Genomic DNA, 27,285 nt, shown 5'->3' with positions numbered 1-27,285 from the left:
AATTACTGTTGCACATGCTTATCGCAACAACCAAAGCAAACAATTAACAGGTTGCAAATCAGTTTGTTTGTAATTCACAACAAGCAGCCGGCTTATAAAGTCAGTCCCCGTTGAGTTTAAGTCGTGTTAAGTCATTTCTGTAATTAAGTGTGACGATGCAGCTTCCTGAAAGACCATGTGCAAGTTTAGTTTGTCAGCATCAGCACACTCCATTCCTTCCAGGCTTGAGGCGACTACCTGTCTGAAAGTATCGGAGGAGGAGGAGGGAGAGTCAGGGGGAGACTGGGTTCGGGCCAGGTGCCATTGTTCCATTATTAAACGGGAGGGTTTTTTCTTAGGCTTCTCGAAATGAGGGGAGAAAAGAGAGCAGTTAAAACCTTTTGAAAATGTTAATTTAACAATTGAAGAAAGCCATGCAAACTTCTCTAAGTTGATCATTTTAAATGTTCTGTTTAACACAATTTTCTGAAATCAAACCATTGGACTGAATTTATCTTTGGAAAGCAGCCCGTTGGTCAACTTCATTCCCTCTAGGGTCCTATATGCTAGCATAAATTGCTGAATAATAGTATGTAACTTACACTGATATTTTTATTTTTAATTATTTTATTTTGTTTCCATCCTTCGCAAATGGCAAATAAAGTCATTTGAACTTGACTCTAGCATCAAAATCCATTAGCGGTTAGCTAGTCATTCCCTGTCCGGTTCTATGCTAGCGTGTTAGCATACATTGCTGAGTAAGAATGGGCAGCTTGCACTATTGATATAAAACACTTTTAGTTTTTCTTGTGTTTTTACTAACTGGATTTACATACAATTGTAAGATTACATCTCATTTACCCTACAGTTTGTTAACAGCAAACATTCAGATCTCTTACAGAAAAAAAAACATTAGTCATCTCCTCTATAGTCAAGGTTAGCCATTGTCCATTTACAACATATCTTTTATTGTTTTGCGTTATATTTTATCCATCACCTTCATAGAAACAGTTATTATATTTTATTCACATGTACTGTTCTTAGTTATATGCTAGCAATTTTGTATCACTACTTCACCTGCCAAAGCAGATACTGTATATGGACGTGCTAAACAAACTGAACCATCACTTAATGGATACATGACAGATGTTGGTGTCTACTCCGAAAAAAGGTAAAGTTGACCAACAGGGCAAGTCTCCCAAAACCTTGTTTTACTTTATCAAAATATTGGATTTATAACCAGCTTGTTGTGTTAATAGGGGCATTTCACCTGTGGTCTGGCTGGCTTCCCCTCAAACTGAGAGGCGAGTTGCTCAGCCCTCTCCTGAATACTAAGAACATATAAGGGCATTTGATCATCAGAGTGCAGAGGAATAGCTGGCTCCTGCGGAGGAAATAGATCAGTCACAAAGGGAAGTACAAGGGGGGAAAATGTAGCTATTAACTGCCTTTTTGAGTTGTTGTTACCTAAAATATTCTCCATTCCAAATACGCTTTGCATTGAAGTGTAGGCTATAGATGGTTCGCTAGCCATTATTTCCATAGTTCCATGTGACAGCCTCTTATGTATGCAGTAATGTGAGCCTGAGTGAGTGCACTACATGAAAGCAATGGCCTGCAGCTAGCAGGGCTTTCTATCAGAAATGCTGACCCATTGGCAGACTTAACTTTCAGATAAATGAACACATGCTGAAGAAACTTGAGAGGACCTTCAAGTAAGGTCTTTTTTTCTCTAAAGTAAAAACTTCCAGTAGCGGTTATTTTTATCTCAGTAGAGCAGAGGGTGATGTGTTAGCGCAAATCACAGCACCCCATCCTAACCTTTCTGGGAGAGTCAGGAGAGGACAGTGGTGAAGCAGGACTCTCAGTTGTGTCAAGGGACAACTTCCACTGCTCTAAAAAGAAACGGGACGGCTTTTTCTTAGGCTCCAGGGGGGGAAGAGAGGAAAGGTTGAAAGAGGGAGTTAGACGTAGGAGGAAGTGCTAAAGTAAATCTATAGCATGCTATTTACATAAAGGAAATGCACCCCCCCCCCCACAAAAAACTTGATGACACACACCATTGGATACCATATTGTAATATGTCCATGCATGGTGTTCACCTTTGGCGGCCTGTCAGGTTTGCCCTTAAACTTTGAAATTAGGCGTTCAGCCCTCTCCTGAATACCAGGTATGTGAATGGGCCCTGGGTCAGTCAGATGCAGCGGCTTCCACTCACCCTGCCAAGGAAGCTCCATTTGAGACTAGTTGCTGATGATTATGGGTGCAGCTTATAAAAAGAAAAGCCTGATTTGTCTGCTTTTTATGTAACACAATCTGTTGACAGCTACTCCAATGTCAATTTCATGAAAAAAAATGCCTATAATAAAAACCAAACCACGAACAACAGAGATATAGCAAGTGACAAAACCGAACACACACCCATGCAATCATTCATTTACTGTACCCCGTATTTCAGAGGCTTCTCGTAGTATTCAAGCTCCTCTTCCTCCGGGCCTTTACCCAACTGCTTGAATGCAGAAATGAGCAGACACACGTAGTGTATTAAAACCTTGTTTATGCTCGATGCAAACCACATTTCTTCGTCATGTTTTTTTAGAACAGCTTGTTATGCAGAAACTCCGACGGCGCCTGACAATAAAGGTCCCCCGGGTTTTCATTCATTTACAAGCCGTCACAATCCCACCAACATACCCGCCAGCATGAAAACAAACCGCTCCGTTGATAATGACTCGAACTACCCAATCAAGGGGAAGAAAATATGACTGGGACCTTTCTGTGAATTTCATTTGGGGGGAAAATGCAGTGTTGTTTTGATTTACACTGCACACTGCAGAGGTCGGAACAGAACAGGGACACTAGATAGGGGTTTTGAGATCGATTTGTGGCAGAGACACACACACACACACACACACACACACACACACACACACAGACAGACAGATGGATAGAGCAGACTATGCGTCACCTCTGAGTGAAGAGAGAGCGAGGAAGTGGAGGAGGAAGAAGGGAGCAGAATGGTTTTCTTTGGGCAGCTCCGAGAGCCCGAGCCGGACACTTGGTCTGCGCCACCTCTGGCCTTGACGGATGAGTGGAAAGGATGATGATGATGAGATGAAGAGAATAATGATGAAAATGATGAGCTTGTTTCTAAGACTAATCATGCTCCATACTTCGAATTGCTGTCATTACCAGTAGGATGATATATGTCAATGCTTTCCAAATAAGCTTGCACAAATAAGAGGTGAAATTACATCGAAAATGTTTTGTATTATACACTCAATGCATCCATTTTGGTTAATAGAATTAGTGTGGCGTCCTGATACACTGGCACACTCCTTTTCATACACATACATACCGGCGACAAATTGAATATGAAAAAATTAAAGACCACAGGCAAGAAACTTTCAAATGGGAAAATAATTCACTGCTGCTCTAATTTGCCTTGCTTTATGGAAAGAGAGAAAATAAACGTTTACCAATATACAAAAATGCCACTGAATATAAATGTGGCTTAAAAAATGTAGTAAGTAAGTAAGCAAGTAATTAAGATCATCAAGCTAATTTCAAGTCTTTAGAACAAACTTTCTCAGCAGCTAGATACTTATACTGCGCAGGGAGAGGACATTTAAGAACAGCAGTGAATTAAATCCCTTTAAAACAGCACAGTTTGAAGCTTTAAATCAATGTCTTCAGAGACTTAATCTAGTGACAAGAAGACAACTTTGGAAGCATCAGCAGGAGGAAAGTGGTGCTGTCTCTCTCAGCTGGCTACAGCTACTCTTCTACTGACACTAATAGGAGTGACTGGAGGATCTTGGTTCTCAGCGAGCAACCTTTCAACACACCTAAGAGTGGGGTAGGTGGCTAACTAAATAGCAAGCTTAAGTATATCTACTTCCACGGTGAGGCTAGACACACGGCAGGGAACCAGGTCATAGGAAAGGCAACAAGGAAGAGGGGGGGGGAAGGTATACAACAGACATAATAGTAGGAGACTATCTATTACGTTTATTTTCTGTTTTCCCTTATCTGGTCTTACATGTTTTTATCTATCTTGAAAACACATCCAATCTTATTTCAAGTAGTCATTGTCCTGCAGAGCAGAAACATTAATGAATCACAGTTTGAATCAGCTTACTGCTAGGCCTGTCCCAACACAGGTGTCCATTTGGATCTTAGTGGAGGTTTTCCAGAATCGTGTGTAGCATAATGGGATAAGGTGATGTTGTCTGGCTACCTTCCCTTCCCTGTTGGATTTCTGTATGTAGGAGGAGTGTTTTGTGTGTGTGTGTGTGTGTGTGTGTGTGTGTGTGTGTGTGTGTGTGTGTGTGTGTGTGTGTGTGTGTGTGTGTGTGCGTGTGTGCGTGTGTGGAGGGAAGGTGGGGGGGATCTGGACTTAATAGGGATATAAAAGGAGCTACAGGACTACCAGACCATTGTTGTTAACCATACCTGCTCCCCTATGTAGGGCAGCGTCTGACCCTTGACCATTTCTTTGTAGCGAATGCTCAGCTGCTCCTGCTGCTGTGTGCGCCTCTGTACCGGGGACAGTTGAAACCGTGAAGGTGTTGCATTCAAATGCGTCTTTCAGGCGAACGCACAAACACAAACAAACACACTGCACAGCTATTTGATTGAACAAATTGCAAACTTTTGTTAACCACACAACAAGAGCTATTGAGTTAAATCCTTTCAAAATCTCAAACAACAGATCTGCAGAGCGTCTACGGAGAACGTGAGGCTTAGACTAGGTCGGGTCCCCACCATGACACATCATAGGGACGTACTACAGTAGGGTTAGAGACGGTCAGATTAGTCGTTAGTTAGCTAGTTGCTATTTGGATAAGGAGCGGCGGTTCCACTCTTTTACCTTTCTCCACGCTGGGACAGGTGCCAGGCGCTGCTGAGTCACACGGGTTTGGGGCGGGGAAGGGGGCAAAAGACGGTCCAGATTGGGCAGTGAGTCCCCCTTTGAGGTCGGATAGAGATGAGTGACAGCGAGCGGGGCCAATAAGAGGCCAGAACAGGCATGCAACAAGGCATCATGAATCGGTCCATGATGTGAGGTTGAAATAAAAAAAGGAGAGAGAAAAACAGAATGAAGGAAGTGAATCACAGGCAGATGGATGGAGTCACAGTGGTTTGAAAATGTGTGTTCAAAAGTAACAAGGAAATGACAGGGAGTCATAAGAAGATCATGCTGAGGGAGTTGTGTAGTATTTATAACTGCACTGTATATACATACAGTGTCATGCAGAAGGTACATCAATACACTAGTTATTTTTTTAGAAATTAATGTCCTTACAAACCCTTCAAATAATTCATAACTAGTTTGTTTTTACTAAGATATTCGTATAATTAGCTATTTTCATACACCTATGATGGCCAAAGCAATAGTTTAACAGAAAGAAGAAAAAAAGAAGCAGCTATTTCAAGACACACAGTAACAAGACATTTTTTCTCAACCAGCCACAGCTCCGTCAACAATACTGTCTAGTGTTCCGGCCGCGGCCCACTCCTCCCCTCCCACTGTCAGTCAGCAAGCAAATTAAAGCTCTGCGAAACCAATTCTTTTGAGCCCCATCCAAAGCCCAGTCAGCACTGTGAGGCCGCCTACATGATCCTTGGAACACAATACCCGGCCTGACCAATATTAGCATTCTGGACCGCAGCTCATCAGTACCCTTGCCTACAGCTCGTCCATCATGAGACTCAGAGGCCCTGCCAACCCAGCGCAAAATCTACATGTTCATGAAAAATACTCCACAATGACTACGCGTGCGCACAAAAATAATAATCTGTACTCCTACAGCGATCATTTGCGGAAAGCTTTATTTAAACCCGACCCCCTTCCAGTTGAAATACCACAAAGTGAACCACCACGTGACTTCCTCCTTACCTGTCGTTTGAGGCCTGTGGTCTGCGGAGCGTTCTCCTCGAACTTGGCGAGCAGCTGGGTGGCCATGACCTTGACTTTGTTGTGGTTGCTCACAGGGGAGGCGTCCATTTTCCTCTCCGACAGGACCGAGGGGGCGGACGGCCTGTCGTCGCGGCCGCCCCTGGATACCTCCTCCTGAAGATAAAAAGTGGAAAAACAGTCACAACGGTTGGTCTCCTGAGATTAATCAGTCTGTTCAGGTTGGAATAACGTCCTTTTTCAAAACACAACATAAATCACAAGCTCGACATCTGAGACATTCCGCCGTCAGAAGAATGACTCACATCTTCAGACTGGCTGGTTTTCCTTCTCTTCCCCAAACCGTCAACATCCTTCTCTTTTTTGTCCTGCCGATGACAAGTCACGAGTCAGTAAACTGTGATGTGATGAAGTGCCATTTTTCTTACATTGCAAGAAGGACCATACAATAGCGCTATTAACACAGGTACTTGTCAGAGACTCACCTTGGGATTTCTCTTTCTGGAAATTGCTATGCTCTGACCGAGTTTGCTGAAGAAGGAGATGGGTGATTTGCTGCTGGCTATCAGCGCTGCCTTGTCCTCGGGACTCAAGTTGTGATTATCTGAACATAAATCAACAAAGACAAAAATGGGACATTAAAATAATGACAAAGCACATTTAGTCCTCTCAGGATTATGGGTAATTATGATTACACAGCATCCGCAGAGGCGTCACTTTTTTTTAAATTGCATTAACCTTTCCCAACCCAGACTACAGAAGAGGCAGCCCTACTGCATCACCCCACTCTCACCTCCGGGTGGCACTGTGTCCTTAAACATCTCGTAGAACTGGCTGAGGTACATGACCATAGAGAGCTTGTCTGGCTCTACCACAGAACACATCTCCTTAGCAGCCATGCAAGGCGAGATGCCAAACTCCCTCTCTGCCACGTCAAAACCCAACTGGTTGTTCTTCTCGTGGTCTCGCTCGTCCAGCAATTCAAAGTCCCTGATCGGGGGAGGAAGAGGGAGAAAGAGAACAAAATACAAAGTGAGAATGAGATGAGGAGGGGAACAGAGCAGTGAATGTAATGTTAAAGATAAGTCAACACAGTCAATTTCACAACACAAGAGCCAATGAGATGTGCTTAAGGGTTATGGTCTTGACTAGGGTACATGTAAGAACAATACTAACACACGTTTTAAAAAAAATTGTTGTGTAAACGTTGCATTAACACACTTTTTGGCCACTAGGGGACAGCAGAAACAAACTGTGAACAAAACATTGACATTGACCAAGCTGATATGGTTCGTTTGTTTGGCCATCATCACTGCTTATTTCAGCCCAACAAGCGCAGAGACACATTATCGTTTTCTTGCAGCCCTGTTTCTGGCCACCTGTTGAATTTGAGACCAATATTCACTCTCACTCCCTCCACCCACTCCTAAGGTAAATATCGAGCACTATTTTCAACATCTAATTGCTAACTTTGTCTATCTGCTAGAATCAGCTGTTGTTTTTAAGAGGCATTTATGCTGCCGGCTATTTCGTCTAGAAAACCATGCTATGAGAACATAGTGAGAGTCAAACAAAACAGTAAAGTTGTGGGGTGTAAAACAAAAAGTCCGGGCGGTCATTATCTATGTCGCTAGGAGCACACCATTTTAAAGTCTTTAATACAATCCAAATAACTTGACATCCAGATCTCCGGGTGTGAACTGTGATAAGTGATGAGCAAATGAAGATTCACACTGAGTAACTTTGACATTGACGATTTGTCTTGATTATCTGGCTCTCTTTGTCAATAAAGAATGTATTAAATGTCGGCCTCATTTTGTAATAAATCAGCAAAACTAGAAAATGAATAAAAGGGAAAAAGCAAATCTATATATTCCGGTCATACGTATATACCGGAATATATATTCCTGGAAATAACTGACACTAATGAGGAAGCATTGGGTGTACAGCAGGCTACTGTACACCATGTGGAAAGCATTACAGTAAATGTCATTATACTGCAGTCAGAAAATACCATTAATATGGGTCATCGATACATCTCAGCTTCACATGCAGTCCATTTGAAAGCATTAGCAGGATCATCGAGCACAGAGTGAACCGTTCACTCAATTCCCCCGAGCCTGCTCGTCTTGTACATGCAAACACGTGAACCCATTTTCCCAAGGTACCTCCACTCATCCCGCTCCCTCCCCCTCCTCCCATTCACTGGCCTATCAAAGGCGGCGGAGCACAACGGCTACATTATTTGGTAAAAGGTCAGGCAGGACGCAGCCACTAACAGCTTATAATGTTAATTGGCGGGGTTTCCTCCAGAGGGTAACAAACTACATTAGGCAATGCGGATGGAGACTGTTGTTTATTGAGTGTGTGAGGGGCAAGGAGTGTTTATGTGTGCGTGTGTGTGTGGGAGGGCCCCCTTAGGGGACCCAAGAGGCCATTGTGACTGGTAGCTGTCACAATCATTGATTGTGGGTTGACAGTGATGAACAACCCAAAACCAGACAATAAACATAATTTGCAACAGACAAACTAACATCATCACAACAGGGCTAGTCATTCCAGACGGCAGCAGCAGGCTTAACCCCGGTCACTCTAACCATAATGAGGATACACTTTTGCAAATATTCGCTTGCAAATTCCAAAACTAAAATTTGTAACCATCTTAATCTATTTTATTCTGTGCTCCTAGTGGCTTGTGTTCTGCGTGCATTTCTTTTCAGATACTCACATGAGATCTGGTCTGTATCGGTGAATGAGTGCGCACAGGGCCAGGCCGCTCTTCCAAGACATAGTAAGGTCCGTTACTTTAACATTCCTGTATCCCTCCGTTTGTCTCTGGCACCAGTTCAGCAGCTTGCTGGATCGAGCGATGGATTCTGGCGAGGCAGGAGGAGAAAATTGAAGGCCTGATGTCATAGCAGGAGGTTGAACATAAACTGGCTTTAACATGGAAAGAAATATGAACTGTTCGCCACGCTACACGTCACTTGCTGGGAAAACGCAGGGCCTCGGTCAGGCAAGGCTTAGCATTGCATCATAAACTTTCATCCATGTTAGTACCAGTTTTCAACCAGACAATGAGGAAGTATTATGAACCATGAGATATAAAAAGTCACACTGATGGTAAAGGAAGAATGCAAATGAGAGGTTAGGAGGGGATGCAGAAATCATAGGAAACCTTTAAAACAGTTCGAATGAGCGTTATATTTTGAATTTTACCAGGGGCCGAATCTATGACCAAGTTAGCACACACACAAATCATTTCAGAGGCTGCATTCAGGCAATCCACAAGTTCCATCACTCGATTATTCATTTTATATCATCCATTCATGAGTCTGTAGCAATTCAACTTTAAAACTGTTAACACTATTAGGAAAACCCTGAAAAGCAACACCATGCATTTGTTACCTCGCAACTGCTTGTCAAGCAGGTAATTGTCTAGAGTGAAAATAGTTCATGGTTACATTTCAGCATCAGTGATTGCAGCAATACAGTACACTGATCCATCTGCACATTAAATAATGACTATTCCACTATAACAATTAAATGTATAGCCACCTTTATAAGCAATTAAAAGATACGAACCATTTCTAGCCAGCTTGGGTGTTGACGAGTTGATCACATTCTCAATTTCAATGCGCATTTCCCTGGACTCCCCTGTGTCACACAGGTGCCTCATCTGCAAAACACACACATAATGACTCTGCATCTCGTTATGTGTTATGAAAATGAGTTAAGTGTACACAAGTACAGACATGTTCAATGTTGTTATTAAATAGAGCAGTTATCCTTGAATGATACTTTCAATCTATTGTTTTACTGAAGAAACAGTAGAGACAAAGATGGCACCTTGGCTCTCATTCTCACCTGGCTGGGTTTGATATAGTTAAGGCAAATGTTGGGGTAACGTGTGGTGGGATCCACACTGTAGTGACTGAAGTTCTTGCTGATATTTTCTGGTGTTGTTTGGGGCAGAATTCGGTATATACTCTCCCTAAGGCAAAGAAGAAAACATTTGATACACACCCATGTTTTGTATAGGCATTATTGATGGAGGTGACATGGATTAAAAGAAACATAACAACATTGTTATTCAAAAGTCACATTCCATTCAGTGCTTATGCGGGCCTGTTATCCATTTAGTATTGGAAGAGGTGGGACTGATGCTTGAAGTCACATTCAGGCACAGTTTCTAGTAGAGCACTTAAAGATACTGGGGTGTTTGTTTGAAGAGAGGGAACATGTGTGTGTTTTTATGGGTGTGCACGAGTGAATGAATGCCAACTAAGTGCATGGGTAGCTTGAGTCTCCGTGTGTAGTGTACGCATCAAAGTTTCCACACCCTCACCTCTCAGCCAGGACCTCAAGAGGAGTTTTTCCCTGAGCCCAGCTCCTCACCATCCAGCCGGAGTCCATGGCTGCCAGGAACCCTCGGGCGATGCCAGTACCCATGGGCCAGAAGGGCTGGAGACAACAGCAAACACCACAATCAACAACCCAATATGGCCACGGAATAAAAGGGATATGAAAACAAAAAAAACAAACGGGGTAGGACTGTGACGCAAGGTTCAGCGATGAACTTGAATTTTACTACTAACAGTAAAACGTAGTGTCAAATAAGGCTGTGCTAAAGAATCGATATGGCAATATATCGCAATATTTATATTTGTGTCGTCTGTATTTCTAGCTCAAAATTCGATATATTGCCAGGTGCAATTCCTGGTATTGAGTGAAAGCTGGAAGCAGCATGGCCGACACGGATGACACAAATAGTGGGGCCCCTTCCAAATACAAAGCTCAACATCGCAATATACCGCAATATGCATCCTATCACTATGTATCGTGATGTATCATATCGTGAGCAATGTATTGCGATGCGTACCGTATCGTTAAATCATTACCAATTATCAGCCCTAGTGTCAAGGGACGCTCCGAATCCCACTTACCTCCAACAGGCTGTCGCCCACGAGCGCCGTCAGCAGATCATGGCCATGGCGTGTGCGCACCAATGCAGCGTTCTCTGAAGCATACATACAGGTGAAGTCGAACATGGCTACGTCTGGTTGGCCGTAGTGGTTGATGGCAAAGTCCAGTGTTGGCAGCATGTGGTTGGTGGAGAAATCGGCAGCTTCCTGGGCGTACGACAGCAAGGCAGCCTGGTCCACATTAGCCCTGGACAAGAGCATCTCTGTGTCTGCATAGTCCTACAGGAGAGATGAGATTAGAAGTGGCATTTAGAATGTAAACTAATAAAAGCAGAGATGTCCATACTCCAGAGAGGCTGGTGATTAAACTGTTAAACAACTTGAACAATCAGCAGTTTTGGGAGAAGGTCTTCAAACTGAACCTAGTCATAATGCAAGACTCACTTGGCAGATAGAAAAGATATTTGTTGGTAAAAACATGTATTTAAAAAGTGGTCGAGAGAAGACAAACTCGTCTGACATACAGTATGAAAGACAATAGACAAGGCGCAGCCAAGTCTTTTATTATATATGTTTGCACTAATGCCTAATTCACTTAACAAAGGAAGACAAGGCAGGCTCTTTTCAAAATATAATTCATTTCATAAAGTTTGTTTGCAGCCATTTTCAGTAAATGTTAGGTCTGTAAATATATTAATCGTCTTCTAGCAACGCAGTATCAAGGTGCATTATTGTTATTATGGTTACCTGTATTATTATATACCTTGTGTACCTGAGAATTTTTTTTTTTTTTGTTTCCTAATGCAAAGTTAATGGAAACCTTCCAGCCTTATGATGAATAACTCTTAGCCCAGCTCTAGGAGTATTCACAAAACCCATCAAAATTTGAAGACTGAAAGCATATCATCATTTATCAATTTTAGTGCCAGATTTATTAAATAAAAAGTTACACCAGATGTGAAAAGGCCCTATTTACACCTTGTATTCAAAATGCAATAAAATACATGTTACAACAAAGCTTAAAATCATGCAGAACACTTGGCAATCCGAGTGACCAGACCCCTTTTGGACAAAATCTACCTCTGACTAAAGGAACAATTTGAGGGTGACACAGACACTTCAACTGTGCTGCAAAGTACTACTTGCAGTGGAATGAACTGCGCAGCTCACGAGTCTCTCCAACAAGTAGCATCAAATCTCTACATGCTTCCATAGTGACATGTTTTCATAGAGGGCGGTAAAAGGCGCATTCTTCCATCTTCACGCTCCCTGTTTGTTCAATGCCAGACTGCTGCTGCTGGTAGTGGTGGTGATGGTAGGTAAAGGGGAAGGGCACAGCAGTGGAAGAAATTAATCAGTTTTTTTTTTCCCGATTTGCATTGCTGCCATGAACTGTGCTGCCCTTCTGCTGTCCCTTCCTCTATTCCTTTCCAAGGGGCAGGACTGAGTCAATGCCATTGCTATAAAAGGATCTGTCTAGGTCCTTGTTTTATAAAAGGGAATCTCCAGAAGTGACTATGCCAGAAACATTATGACTTTTGCATTAACATGTGCCTACATTCTCCAAAATCCCCTCTGGCTTCAGACTTTAGTGCATACCAAAAACCAAATTTATGTCCCCATGTAAACACAAACACACAGTCTTGCACACACATGCAAACCGAAGTATGTAAAACGATTGGAAGAATGATATATGACTGTAAATGGGTTTGCAAAAACTCTAATTGAAGAGACTTTTGAGGCCATTTAGAATCCTAAAAAGCCACCGCACAATCATAGCGCACCTTCAGCTATGTTTGTACATGAAGAAAGACATTTCGGAGGGCGTTCCGGTTTCCAGTGGAAAGTGGCCAGCCAGGGAAAGGAAAGTACCGTGTACAGTGAGGACACAAACACTCAGCAAGTATGTCGGAGTTGGCAGCTTGTTCCTGAACACTGTTGGCTTGGTTAGACCATTAGTCCCATACTGGGCAAAGACAGAAAGAGATTAAAGGGCTGAAAGAATGAAAAGAGAGCGAGACAAAGACTGGACAGGAACAGACTTCGGATTTTGTGGGTCTGTGTGTGCATATAACCTTCATGTCTACCACAGAAGGACATAATGAGATTTAAAAAATGTCTCCCACACACACACACACACACACCTAAGCTCTGGGCTTTGATCACTCACATGCAGAATGACTCCCTTCTCCAGCAGGCTCTGTTTTTTGGCAGTCATCACAAAGTAGTGCGTGTCATCCTTGTAGTAGACGATGTTTTCCAGGTCAACACCTGCAGAGACCCAAGAGAAAGACGTATTGTTGTCACATAGCAAAAAAAAACAAAAAACACAATCGTTTTCCTTATTGCTAAAGCTGGCTGTCATGTCGTCATTAGAGGAGCAATTACGCGACTCAGAGCACATTACCAAAGCCCCCGGGGACATCGGCATGTCAGCAGTAAATTGTGGCAGACTTGGCATCAGACCTGACGTTAAGCATTTATTAATTGGACCAGGTGACACATTTTTGGAAAGGTTGATCTGAGGACACATAATTGGTCCCGTTTACCTTTACTTCACCAAAAATGTCACAAGGCATCGACTGCTTCTTGGAGCTAGTTTGACCTAACGATTCCCAAAATTATAAAAAAAAAAAAAAAATGTATGCTGTATCCCTCCGCCAGTTGCCCCAGGAAAATTATTTGAAGTCCCTAAAGCAATGTAGCACAACAGAGGTGTGACGGACCTGTTGCTTCTCTGAGGTCTTGAAAGAACTTCTGGTTGAAGATGAAGGCCACGCCGCTGATCTCCTCCACCTTTGCCTCAGCCGAAGTGTTCCTGTTTATGAAGTTAGCCGTGATGGCGATGGCCAGCTTGCCCCGGAACTCCTTACGCCGAAACCCTGTGGGGAAAAAATAACAAGAGGATAAACAAGTAGACCTTAAAGCTCCCTGTAAAACCCACATCCACAAAATCCTTCTAAGGATGTCATTTGTGGAGTGAGTTGCATGATAGCAAGCACCTGAAAGGAGTTATTTATCAATCCCAACTAAAGATTTAAGTTTGATGAATTTAACAGAAATTTGGTTTAGATGAAGCAGGCTATGCCCTGGTTCTCATGAAACGTTAAGTATTTTGAACCAATCCCGACTGTTGATACGGCCATGACCATACAGTCAAACGTTCTAGACAGTGAAGAGGCTGTTTATGAACTAAGTTTTATAATATTTATGATCATTTATTTTCAATCAGACACCCAACTTTGATATCATATATTGATTTTTTGTGTTTTAGACCAGGTTTCCATTTATCACATAAATAAAACATTCCTGAATAGAGAGTAAACCCTCAAATCGCCTAACAAGATTTCTGTGTGTTCATGTTTTCTTTTACAACATATCAACCATTGCGAATGCATACTGTACACTATAAATGCAACCAGATGTTCCGTATCATGATAATGTAAACAGCTTTCTAGTTTTTTTCAAACTGTGTGATTGGAGTTCATGGTTATCCCAGAGGGAGCCCGCTGCCTCGCTTCATTGATGCAGCAGTCAGTACTACAGAGAAGGGTTATGGTACTACACAGGGATGTTGTTTTTGTTTTGTTTTTTGACTGTGTGTGTGAGGCCCCAACAGCCATAAAGGATAGCAAGCCAATTCACCACTCCCCATTCTGCTCTCCTGGGAGAATCCTCTTTTAACACAGCAGCCAGAAACAAACAAACACACACACACACACACACACACACAGATGTGCACAAATGCTCATTCATACATGAGGAATGGAGTGAGGTCAGGCACCCGACCACGGCTGTACACAAGTGAGATCATAATCCTTCTGGCTTGACTTTATATTCCGCTTAGATAAAAGAAAATAGAAACAAATAGTGCCGTTTGTGCTTTGTCTTGTTTCAGTAATTTCTCCCAGTCGTTGCATGCCGACTTGCCTGGTAGCGTGTTTCTCTTTCCATCTGCTCCGATGATGACATCAAACTCCAGCTCGTTGACGGGGTGTGTCCTGGGGTGGACCTCTGCCCTCCAACCTATCTCTGAAAATAAAAAAAATAAAAAAACGGCACGCGTATGACCAAAATGCATCAACTGAGCCGGCTTAGAAGTGCCTCTGACAGATAGTTCTCTGATGAATCACATGTTCAGTTTATTTTTCTTGGGCTTGTCCCTTACTTTCAGTCTCTTGATCTTCCGGGGGCTCGATGAGACCTTTGAACTCCACGTTGACATGGATCTCGATGCCCAGCAGGAGAGCCATTTTCAGCAGCATGAGCTGAAGCTGACGAATACCTACAATACAATATGGAGAAGGAATGACAATTTAGTCTAGTTTAGTTGATTAAGATCCCCATTAGCTTCAGTCTGTCTTATAAACAGTTCGCTATTTGACGGACATCGGAACTACAACACCCACAGATGTAATGTAGTTTTTCAAATGCAGTCAACAAATCCTACAGGAAAATATGCCACATAGAGTATTAATGATGTGGTGTAAGTTGCCATGTGTACTACTCACTGATATGATCGATAGCACCAGCACAGAACTTCCCGTAGAACTTCTTGGCCCCGAGGCCCCTGAGGTCCTGGATGGTGAAGGGCCAGAGGTGCAGCACATTGTTCCTGGAGAAGGCGTCTCTCTTCTCCAGCAGGACAACTCTGGCCCCCAGGAAGGCCAGCTCGATGGCTGTACGTAAGCCGCATGGTCCCGCACCAATGATCAGACACTAAATACAAGATGTACGGATGTTATCCAAGAGCTTTAAGGAATATATCATCCATAGACATGGTAAACCGAGTCAGGGCAGCAGAGTCACAGCCTGTCTTTGGCCACTTTGATATCACAACCATTCATACACATTATTTTAAAAATTGCACCTGCAAAGTAGTTCCTTAAACACAATTTAAAGTAGTTTTTATTTGCTTTGTGTCCACTGTGAACCAGAGAGGATGACATTTCATTTTTGAGACTCATTTGAAGAGAACAGTCACCTCAAGAGTCTCTGCAGTATCCCTCATAATAAACCAATCTCACACACACACTGGTGTGGCTGGAAAACATGATGCATCACATAACATGATTCTTTGAAACTGTCAATCAAATTTGAGCTCACTCACACTGAACTGAAGCTACCAACCAGCAAAAAGCCACCCTTGAATGAATCACTTGTATTGTGTAATAACCATTCAGGCTTACCTTTGAGTTGGCACAGGCTTTGTTCTTCTTGTACTCCTTTTGGCAGGCCCGCTTGTCTAGCTTGGCCCAGAGCGCTTTAGCCTTCCAGTAGTTGAGCTTCGACTTGATCTTGTGGTAGAAGATCCTGGTGTCGCTGGGCTTGACCTCCAGGTGGTCACACAGCTCTTGAAAGGACTTGAGCACGCCCTTGAACGTGGACGCCTGGACGAAGTTGTCGAACAGGACGTGAGACCTGTTCACCTCGTGTACCACAGCCGTACCGGCGCCGCCATCCCCCATGGTCCAGCTTCACGCTTGCAGGGCTGAGAGGGCCCTTCACCCTCCCCCCCTCCCCCCCAAGGGAAGAGCTCTCTGGGTCCAGCCCACAGCCCCCGGAACCCACTCTTTCTCTGATGGAGGGCTTTAACTCACAGCCTCAGGCATCTTCATCCTGATAACAAAGGGGGGGGGGGGAGAGAGAGAGAACACTCTGTGAACCATAGTAGATTATTCACCCTTCTTCTACTAAGTGTGAAGTTGTAATGAAACATTAGCACATGTTGCAGTTGGGCAGAAAAGCAAACGTATAAAGATTACAGCTTTGGAACGCTTGAGTGTTACCAACACAGTCAAATCCAACATTTAAAGAAACTTTAATTAGATGTTATGAACGAAGTGGAGGTATTGCATACGTGTTGATCCCTCTTTTGGGCCTCTCTGAGTCTAAATAAAATGTGCCCTTATCTTTTCTCACTGGACAATAATACATGTGAAGGCTGGTTTAGATAAGCAAGTTAAGCAGCAGTTAAGGAGAGAGACCAGCTCATTTCAAGTCCTGCTGTCATGCTTTTGCAGCAACATGTCCTAGAATAAACCTCATCATATGTCTATTAAATGAGGATTGCTGGGTGCAGGAAGGGCACTGAAACTACCTCAAGTGAAACAGGAAACTCACAGGGCACAAGGTAGACATGTCTATATGGCACCAAATATATCCAGACACAGGAAATGGCCAGTTCATCCCAAACACCATGAAACTAAAACACAATCCTAGTCATTCAAGATAACGATTTGGCCGAAGAACAATGTTTCAAGAAGCCAGATGCTAGCACGGATGACTGAATCCACTGAAGATGCCTCCTGGTTTGCTTTAGAAGCTTCTTGTAATACTGAGTGAGAGTTGACTTTTGCTGTTCGTTTCACCTGCTATAACTCGCAGCCATGCAGCTTTATGCGTTCAGCCTTTTCACCCCCAGGGGGACGACATTGTTCATGCTCTCCCCTTGTAAGCCTGAGGCTCAGCTGTCATGACTGGAATGTCTTGATGGGCTCTTCAACTCTGACTTCACATTGCAGCAACTTTAAGAACCTTTAGAATGTAAAAGGAGCATAATAGAGAAGAAGAGGATGAAAGAAATAATCTACTATAAAAGGAAAACGTTTTTGATTCAGTCTATTTGCTGGATACACAACAATGCAGAAACTTGTTTTGCATGGCAGGGGTTCATAATGGTTCAGCAAAAGGAAACTAATCCCAGCTGAGCATAGCTAACTTGTTGCTGACTAGCTTGATATTTGCCTCACTGACATGAGTGGTATATTATAAATCTTCATTTTTTTTCACTTTCTTAAACTATTCTTAGGATTATAGAGTGTGTGAGCGGAAAAAATCTAATCGGTTAAGTCGGTGTCAAGGCTTTTATCAAAACTGTTTTTATATAGAGTTGCCGCCTACAAATTATTTGAAGCCATCTTCTTATTTTAATATCAGATGTTCGGGATTGACTTTCGGCTCTAATCACAGAGCCACAATCACGAGCAGACGAGACTCTGTTCCTGAAATCCTGGGGAAATCACATGGAAATGTACACCGTCAACTACTTTCTCTGCATAAAATAAAACCTTGAGCTTTGTACTCCACAGTCCAGGATGTCGGACTAGTTCATGGAAACCAATGTAGTCCCAGTCCCAAAAGGCTACACATGATGAAAGGGAGGCAGGTACAGGGGTCAGCTGGCCTCCTTTTCACACTCTGCCAACTCCTCAGTGCAGTGAAAACAGCAGGCTCTGGGTTTGGCTCTGCCTCAGTCAGTCAGTCAGTGGATCGGGGCAGAATGATGCATTGCCAACACACACAGTTACGCAATCCAATGCAAGCATTTGGATAACACGCCACATCATTTCCTCTGAGTGAACAATGCACGGATGGAATATCACCTCAGAACATCTTCAACATCATAAAAAATCTGTAAAGCCTTTCCGCACCTGCAGCAATTGTGCCATGTGGTTATATGAACGATCAAAGTACCATTTTATGTCAAACTGTAGTTCCTCTGTATGAGAGTCGACATCAGACTCCATTGACAACGATCAAACAAACAAAATGGGGGATCTTCTGATCGATTGGGTGTCATAGCATTGCAAACATCTAAATGACTCAATCAATGGTGCTTCATTTGCTAGTCAATAATAATGATGGTGGGATGGGAAAAGGCAGATGCATTAACGTCACTCAAATAGGTGTCAGACATCTGAGACCGGTTCCTGTTTATCTCTACTAGGACTCCAAATATTGCGGTTGACTGCAGAGCAGACGGATGTGCAGTCAGGCTTGCAGTTCCTTTAGTGTTCAACACGTGCTTTGGGCCTGTGATAGCAGGCTGTGGACGAACAGAGCCAGCACAGTGTATCCTTCCAGTGTGCGGCCATCACACCCATGCAGTATGCAAATGCAAGAACACAATGTAAGAGTTATGGTGCAACAGGTGTAACATCAAATTAGTTGGTTAGTGCAAAGGCAACTATATTGGCTGTTTGAGTCTAAAAGAGACTAAAACTTACTATCTTCAGCATACAGTATAACAGTTCAAGGCTCCCATTAAAATTACTAACTTGCGCAACAACAGTGTATAATATAATGATATAAGCACTGAAAAGTGTAGCGCATAATAAACCTGTCCTGAAGTCACTGCACTGGTGTCCTGTGTGTCAAATGACAGATTTTCGTATTTTAAAGCACTCAATGGTCTCAGGCCCAGATACGTTGCTGATTTACTGGTTCCATTACAAAGGATCCAGACCCCTACGGTTCATCTGGAACAGGTTTAGGCAGCTTTTAGTTTCTATGTTCCCCACCTGTGGAACAATCCTTCCTGGACATCAGTGGTCTGCTAGAACAGTCATCTCATTTAATATCAGGTCTCAAAGAATAAATGTTAACTGTGGTTTACAATAAATGACATAACCTCCTTCTTATGTCATTTATTTGCTTGCTTTTGTTTTTCTATATTTTTTTAATGCTAATTATTTTAACCTTTATCTATTAGTATCTTTACTGCCTGTTTAGCAGGTCATTATTATTGTCTCTTAAGTGACATTTAAATGTTTTCTCAATGTATTTTTATGCCCTTTCAATTGCCTTGTGTCTGAATGGTGCTATAAAAACAAACTTGCCTGGAGCCCAGATTTCATAGGTCACCTTTTACAGCCCTAACCTGACGAGTAGTATGGAAACCACTATTTTCATTTGATACATTTTTCTTTTTTCCTCAATCATTTAAATTGGTTGGTGAATACAATTACAGCAAAAAAAGATTGAGAAAAACATAAATAACCAGTTCATTTTAGCCCTTTTTGCTTAAACTCAATTAATCGAGGTTGCTCTACTTATGCGTGAGGCATAGGTGACTGCTTTTGGGTTCTGGACTCCGGACTTTAATCCTAATGACATCAGCCAATACATTGTGACCTTATCAACCCTAAAAAGGCACTAGCATCTTTAAACAAAACAAGCTTAACAGGTATCCTGTCCCGACTGATGTCAAAAGGAAGACATCAGTCGGGACAAGAAACCCTGAAGTTTAGTTTCTTGCTATGTTACTCTTCCATTCCCAGCAGGGGCAGATGTAACAAAGGTTTTTTTTTTTATTTTACTGTTAAGACACAGACAGTACAGTGATGCATCAATCGACAGCCAAGCACGGGATATGGGAAGAGACTATAACCTCTATAAGACACATCTGAGAGAGCTATATCTAAACCTGAAGTCTTTGGAAGGAATGAGGGAGCTACTAATGGATTCGATTTATATAGCGCTTTTTTAGTCGAACTCAAAGCGCTTTACAGGGTTCCAGCCTTCCAGGTTCCATTCATTCACACAGTCTTACCGGTGGTGGTAAACTATGATTAGCCACAGCTGCCCTGGGGCAGACTGACGATAGGGTGGCTGCCATTCCGCGCCAAGAGCCCGTCAGACCACCACCTCAAACATACAGCATACAGTGGGTGAAGTGTCTTGCCCAAGGACACAACAACCATGACACAAGTGGCAGGGCAGGAATCGAACCGCCAACCCTTCAATCATTGGCCGACCCGCTCTAGCACCCGAGTCACAGTCGCCCCAAAATTGATAGACATGCTGCTTTGTCATAGTGTGTGTGTGTCTGTAAAGTGTGAAATGTCACACTTTACAGAAGATAGTGCGTCTCAGGCAGTTCTGCTGTGTGACATGCTACACCTTGACAACAGCAAAACCTGGCCTATAATTTGAGTAATAGTAGCCCCCTGCAGAGACCCATATGCCCCCTCAACAGGACATGTTGCACCGTGTGTGTCTGTGTTGGTAACGGAAACTACACACACACACATGACGGATTATCACTGGTCAGAGCAGCGATGTGACATTAATAACACATAAGGCGTGGGGAGGGTCGTCGTTATGAAATAAACTACTACTCTTTCCTACAATAAGTCCAACCAACACACAGCTTTGGCTTAGCACACACTTTAAATCTCCTGACATCTGGATGAGCTGCAGGATTCACACATTCACAGAATTCCACACATGTATGCAAACCCCTTACACACAAACAAACACCACCACAACATCAACAACAACAACAACAACCCCTCCGCGTATGCATTTACACATACACATTCTGCATGCCTTGGCATTTTACTGGTTGTATTACTATTGCATAATCCTCTAAGGTAAAAATAGAGCCACAGATAAGGCCACTAGGCTACACCACGTTTGGCAGCTCTGCTTTAATGTCCTGTCAGCTGTCACTACCAGCAGTAATGAGTAACATGTTTTTAAATAGTAAATTGATTTCTAAGCCTAGATAAATAGGGATATTGTATATTGACATTAATCAAAAATTGCATTGGCTTCTTGTATGTTTGGCCTTGTTGCTTTTTGATTTTGTTTGGTCAAAGTGGGGAAAAAAACAATCTGGGGATGCCACGTTATTGCATTTTTATTTTGGCTGCTGCATCTCATTTAAGTTTCATTCCAGGATCAAAGCCGGTGAGACTTAAAAAAAAGAAAAATCAAAACCCCAAAGGATAGACAATAACATAGTATACAAAACATGTCATTTTGTCTAACAATAGAAGAAAGAATACCAAGCAAACTCAACAAAGTTTGCTTTGGTGCTCTTTTACTGCAGACATGGTCAGTAGAAAAAAAGAAGAAAAAAATGGAATGACTGGGCAAGCTTGTGTTGGTCTGATCTCAAAATAAGCATTGTTTCCCTCCGTCAGTCAAACTCAGGGATGATTTATGCTCAGATGAGTTAGGTCTCCCGTCTCCTCCCGTCCACTCCAGAGAGCAGGACAGAATTTGTGAAGGAAAGTTCTCTACTCTCCCAACCAGAAATGGATATCAAGCAAAACATCTTCTAGTCCATCAAACTTGCAGCAGATCCCACCTGATTCACCAGTATAAATAAATAAAAATAAATAAATAAACTGCGATAATAGCTGGCTTTAACAGTTGTATGCCTCTGCTTATCTCCTCATGTTTGACAACTTCCCGTCTGCCTTTATTCTTAGCAGTTAACCACCACCTAATCACATGCCTTTTGTTCTCATTATGATAGTCACTGTAAGCCAATGTTACAGTTTGACTGTATTGCTATTAATTACAGAGAAATGCAGCAGCAGGTGTGGTCTTCATGGGACGCTCACAGGCGGTAAATCATACTGACAGAAAAAATAGAATAGTTCAATCTTATTTCTCGTTATTTGTTGTTGGTTGTTATGTGCACAATACGTAGGCCAGCAATAAGGAAAGTTCAAAGCCAAGGAAATGAAAACATGGAAAAATTCAAGACTTTGACTAAAATCTACTGTAGGTCAGGGCTCCCTATCTTAAGCGTATTAGCTATAGATGAGAAGAGAGACAGAAGGAAGAGATTGTTAAAGCAGATCTGTTTGTTGTACAAAACAAGCAATTTGAATACCAGTTTGCCTATAAAGGCTTTTTATAGACTATGCAAATATTATAATTAAAATCATGATTTATTATATTATTATTCAATTAGCCATTAATCAATTTTCATATAAATCATTAGTTGCATATCTGCTACTCAAACTGCTTAACATCTAACAAAGTTAGAAGTAAGTTAAACTTTTATGAATATGTCGTGTGGGTAACAACTCCGTTTGGGAGTGTATGTGTGTGTTCCGCCGCCATGTCCACAGCTGTGCATAACAATTAAGGTGCAAGCAAGCAAGATGCAGGAGAATATGTCCTTTCATAACATTGGGCCATGTTCCCACACACTTAAAAAGCATTACACTGTAATGTCTACAAGCGTATTCCTTTTATTCAAATTTCAAAAGGACTGAGGCTTTGTCTGGGACTCTCATCATCATAGAGTCTGCCTGTAAACCAGACTGTAAACAAAAGAAGGGAATTCAGACCCTCGGGTCAAACTCTGCAACAAGTCTGAGAGATATCATCCAGGATTGGTTCTATAAACACCGGCATAGAACACTGTGTTTGTCCAAGGATCAAAAACGGGTAAAATAATAATGACCTGAAAATGACAGTAATGATGGATTGTCACTCCCAACACCATCGCCATGTGTCAACAGAATGATGGCAAAAGTCAACAAAGTGAATGAATAGCTGTGTGGTGTTCTTTGGTATCCAACATTGTCTGTTGCTTCTCAGCTCTGGTGCTCCTGCATAGCACGATCAGCCTGCAGCACGGATGTGCGACCATTTCACATCGGCAGACAAAGCCTCAGCACTCACAGAAAACACAAATGTTTGTTGACTGAAATTCAACTTCAGCGACTCCAAACTATCTGGCTCTTGAATCACTTGTGCTTCCGACAGCCTGGCTGCGCTGTGCAGATGAGCACCTCATTTCAAGCTCCTACAACTGATTTATTTATTTTTCAAACCAACCCCAGCAAGAGATGAGCCTTTGAGCCGATAAACGTATGACTTCCATGTTGTCCTCTCGTAAACAGACTGACACATTAGAGCTTGACACGCTGTGGGGAAAGTGACCCATGTTCTCAGTCAAATTCATTATGTCCGTGGAGTCCTCCTGGGACCCATGATGAACCGAGATTTTAAAGTACACCATGTTCACGCAGCATCCTACGTCTGTGCCAGCATCAACACTGGTGCCATGTTCCATCTTCCCCCCCATTTCCTCTCCGACCCTCAGTTTCCAATAAAGCATCAATGTCCTTTCAAATGGATACTCTCGGTATGCAGTAGATTTAGGGTTTGGTTGAAAAAAACGTTCTCGATAGTGAGTTGCAGTAAAATCTACGTCGATAATGACTAAAAAGGTTATCTGGGTATATTGTTTACTTAGTTCTCACATACTACCTTTTCGTCAACGTTAAACTGAAATACAGCAGCTCCACTGGACCTCCTCACATTATGGCATCTAAAAAGGCTAAAATCTAAAAGTCTATAAGTGATTTCTTAGGTCAGAGGTCGTACTCCAAGATGAATTCCTGTCCCAGCCTGTTCGGTTGTGCTGCCCAAGCAACCCTCACTTTTGTCCCCCCCAAATGAGAGGACTTAACTGAGTCTGAGCCCTATTACATTACTAACTCGACCAGTCCACATGAGACCCGTTTTAAAACCATGACCGGAGATTTAGAATGAATTGGTTTCAAAGTGCAAAATAGCGACTCAGGGATATATTTACTGACGACGAAGGGTCTTTCTTATGAAATTCATATTATTGACGGCTTTGAGGGGTGGGGGGTGTCTGAGCCTGTGCCCAGACTGCTTGTCTATGGATGTCAAACATGGTCAATTAGAGCTTCCTGCCAGCTTTCGCTAAGGTGAAGCTATTTGATTTAGGAAACCTTTCGAATCCCAACTCAAATGACAATTCTCCCACCTTCATGCCTTTCAAAAAAGGGGCAAAGCAGGTGCTGTAGCTCAAACACTGCGAACGAAAGGAGGTATTAGCAACAATGCAAAAACATTGTAAAGCACAGCTACTGTATTTATGGCACTGCTCATAAAAATCTTCACAGATTTTTCAAATTTGGATACCTCCGTTGTCGATTTGCATATTTCACAGGAGCAGAGTGTGTGGTATTTGGTTACTCATACACCACAGATCCATCCTTCCCGGCAAACTACAAAGTGTAATCCGAGACCGGTTGGCAAGCACAAAATCAACAACACAGACTTGTCTCCAAGGCTTAGTCATGGCCGCAGTGGAATGGAGGCATAAAAGGAGAAAAGTAGAGAATGCCCTACAATGGACTGCGGGACCTGTTCATCTGATTTGTTTCATGAAACAGATGAGAAATCAAATCATATGGAAAAATCTAAATAATTGAAAGCTGGATATAGGAATCTTTAGCACCCATAGTAGAGCCAATAATATACAACACGTCAGTCAGAGTGGTTATATTTTCTTTCGGGCAAACTGAACATTTAAAATGTATTCCTTTGTCTCTCTGTGTGTTCAGAAGTGAAGGATGATGGACAGAAGTGTAAACGAGTTGGGCCCAGACATAAAATGTAACCCTTGAGGCCTCATCACTACATCAAACATTCTGTACACAAAGCTAACCAGTGGTATGTTTCTTATTCTGGCAGGCCATGGGAAACTATACTACAACTCCGTAGCTCTCCTTTCTTCACCATATCAATTACAAAGCTAATAGTTAAACTTTGAAGAGGCTCAGCTAACAGCCAGAATAACATTGTGTGACTGCTGAATCATGTAATAACCAGGCTGGACATAGTGTGATTCCATGCCAAGTTTGACCAAACTGAGAGGGCGGAATTTTGGTTATTATGATACTATGAATAGTTGTCATAATAACCATGGAGATTAGACCTCTGGCAGAACATTTAAACAAAAGGTGTTACCTGATGTCAACATGCAGACAAGACAAGAGACAGCAGAGATGTTCGGTACTCCAAATAAGCAACATAAGAGCAAGACAAACTATTTCATTTAGGGGAAAACTTATTATAAAAAAACATTGTCCCAGGCATGTCTAACACGTACACCTAAACCTTCTATCAAGATCTTTGCTTCCAGATTTAACAACATCAGGTTCGTCTGACGAAAACAAAGAAACCAATGGCTGCCTTGCGAAGCCTTGATGGGACATTGCAACGGTGACAGGCAGCCAGCACAAGCCGTAATCCTATCATGCCCACACTCGCTTTCTCTAATCTCAGTGTGTGGGGGCTGCTGTGTGAGCAGTTGTGATGGTAAACAAGTCGCGAGACCTGTCGGGATCGTAAGATGAAGGGAGTCGGCTCTATGCAAAAACACAGACAAGCCAACACCCCAAAGCTTTACTTTTCTCCAGGGCTCATACTACCTTACATTTGGAACTGTGACAGCCTGTCAAGAGTGCAACTGCAGAGAGGTAGCAAGCGGCAAGGCCTAAGTCCCATTTAAGAACTATAGCTATATTCTCACAGAATCCACTACTGGAGTGATGAGCAGGATACCTAACAGGTTGCATGTAAACTGAGGACTGGAGAAAGTGGGTATACAAATATCAGCGCTGGGCCAAGACCTGCCCTCTTTGGTATGAGGTTAAGCCTGTGAGTGCACACCGCTGAAACTCATTATTCAGTGTTTGCTTCTGCTCAGGTGTCGGTAACCGAAATCTACCGTAAGATTATTGCTGCCTTCAGTTTAACTAACTCCAGGTCACCAAATTCAACGTTAAGCTGCAAAGCAATGATCAATTGAGCATATGCCATATTGTACATCTTTTGAAAGGGCAAAAAAAGCTTACATACACCTGTATAAATCGTCAGCTGTGGTGGTAACCTGAGAAAACTCCAGAAAAGGTAATTTCCCCAACCACAAGTCAAAGCCACAAAGAAAACCTGTAGTAAAAGTGGTAAAGTCTAAATTGCACACATGTGCACATCAAACGGACAACAGCTAGAGAATATGTAAGAGCGGCTTTCTTCCCAGCCTCGCATTGCTGCTCAATCATTTCATTTCCCTCTTGCTTGTTCCACTGAATAGATCCGCACACCCAGGACCAGGGGACGGTCTGCCTTCCTGTGTGGACAGCAAAGAGCTGTGGGCTGATCCAGAAGGAAGGTAACTCAACACCCACACAGAGCAGTCAAGTGCTTTGATAGCCTCACAGGAAAAAAAAGTGCATGAAAACAGATTCCTTACAAATTACACTTTAATCCATGTCATAACATAGGATGCAGATGATAGTCAAATCAAGTGTGTGACAGGTGCAACACACATTACATTTAACCACTTGATGAAAGCGTAGATGGCTAAAGGTCATGTTTCAATAAATAAACAGAAATTAAAGAAGGGGAGGAAGAAACGCATGGAGGCAAAGTCCTGATGAAATAATTCAAAATTCTGGGAAGTCATTGACTGCAGAAAGCCACCACAGCATATCTACAACTCTGTGATACAGGAAACGGTCCCTGAAGCAGATGATAAGCATCTTCCTCAAGTAAAAATAAAGTGTGTATAGTCTCATAAGGGCACAACTCAAGCGTTCCATACTGCATACACAAACGTTTAGTTAGAGCTACAAGATTAACTTTTCTGCCCGTCATTGCATCAGTTGCAGAGGAAGTAGTTGCACCCCTCGACCTTCGCTTCAATGAAAAAAAAAACTGGTTAGCAGTGGCCGAAGCTGGTAAACCCACAGATTGATCTCCAGATCCCACTCTGGTGGAGGACAGGCCAGGAGACACAAGGTCTTTGTAACAGTTAGTTCCCTGTCTTCTGGGAAAGAACATGTGGTGGGCCTGCCAGAGAAGAATCCGTCTCTTGTCTAGATCAGGCTGATAACAAGTCCCACCAGCATCCCAACCAGAGAGTGAATGTGAAACATGATGTGGCCTCAAGAGGGATTTACGATTTACGGGAGTGTAAGGGCCCGACTGTGAGAAAGGTTAACGCCTATAGGCTTAGCAGCTGTTAGACACTTCCTTAAGCCTGGTAGCTAAAAAGGACAAGCTTTTATGTATGTTTTTCAGAATATAAAAAGTCTAAGACCTGAG

At 42.5% G+C, this 27,285-nt stretch overlaps 1 protein-coding gene across 10 annotated transcripts in view; it reads right to left on the bottom strand.

The window, feature by feature from the left end:
• The window catches only part of mical3a (microtubule associated monooxygenase, calponin and LIM domain containing 3a), an 86,984-nt gene that overhangs the window by 29,391 nt on the left and 30,308 nt on the right, over nt 1-27,285 (bottom strand). For 7 of the 10 annotated variants that reach the window (XM_080027959.1, XM_080027957.1, XM_080027961.1 and 4 more), the window contains exons 2-17: nt 16,014-16,443; nt 15,336-15,543; nt 14,993-15,109; nt 14,755-14,856; nt 13,551-13,706; nt 12,995-13,095; nt 10,846-11,103; nt 10,248-10,363; nt 9,767-9,893; nt 9,485-9,578; nt 8,628-8,775; nt 6,693-6,889; nt 6,385-6,503; nt 6,205-6,267; nt 5,882-6,055; nt 4,853-4,951 (exon numbers count right to left, since the gene is read on the bottom strand). In XM_080027959.1, coding sequence (XP_079884085.1) covers nt 4,853-4,951; nt 5,882-6,055; nt 6,205-6,267; nt 6,385-6,503; nt 6,693-6,889; nt 8,628-8,775; nt 9,485-9,578; nt 9,767-9,893; nt 10,248-10,363; nt 10,846-11,103; nt 12,995-13,095; nt 13,551-13,706; nt 14,755-14,856; nt 14,993-15,109; nt 15,336-15,543; nt 16,014-16,292 — 2,358 coding nt within the window. In that variant the 5' untranslated portion in view covers nt 16,293-16,443. The remainder of the gene's footprint in view (nt 1-4,852; nt 4,952-5,881; nt 6,056-6,204; nt 6,268-6,384; nt 6,504-6,692; nt 6,890-8,627; nt 8,776-9,484; nt 9,579-9,766; nt 9,894-10,247; nt 10,364-10,845; nt 11,104-12,994; nt 13,096-13,550; nt 13,707-14,754; nt 14,857-14,992; nt 15,110-15,335; nt 15,544-16,013; nt 16,444-27,285) is intronic. The other 3 variants (XM_080027966.1, XM_080027964.1, XM_080027958.1) reach the window with 1 other exon arrangement.

This window comes from Ammodytes marinus (assembly GCF_949987685.1).
Source record: "Ammodytes marinus genome assembly, chromosome: 5".
In the NCBI taxonomy this organism is placed as follows: domain Eukaryota; kingdom Metazoa; phylum Chordata; class Actinopteri; order Uranoscopiformes; family Ammodytidae; genus Ammodytes; species Ammodytes marinus.
Note: the sequence above shows the minus strand (reverse complement) of the source record. Positions and strands in the feature narration are given on the sequence as shown.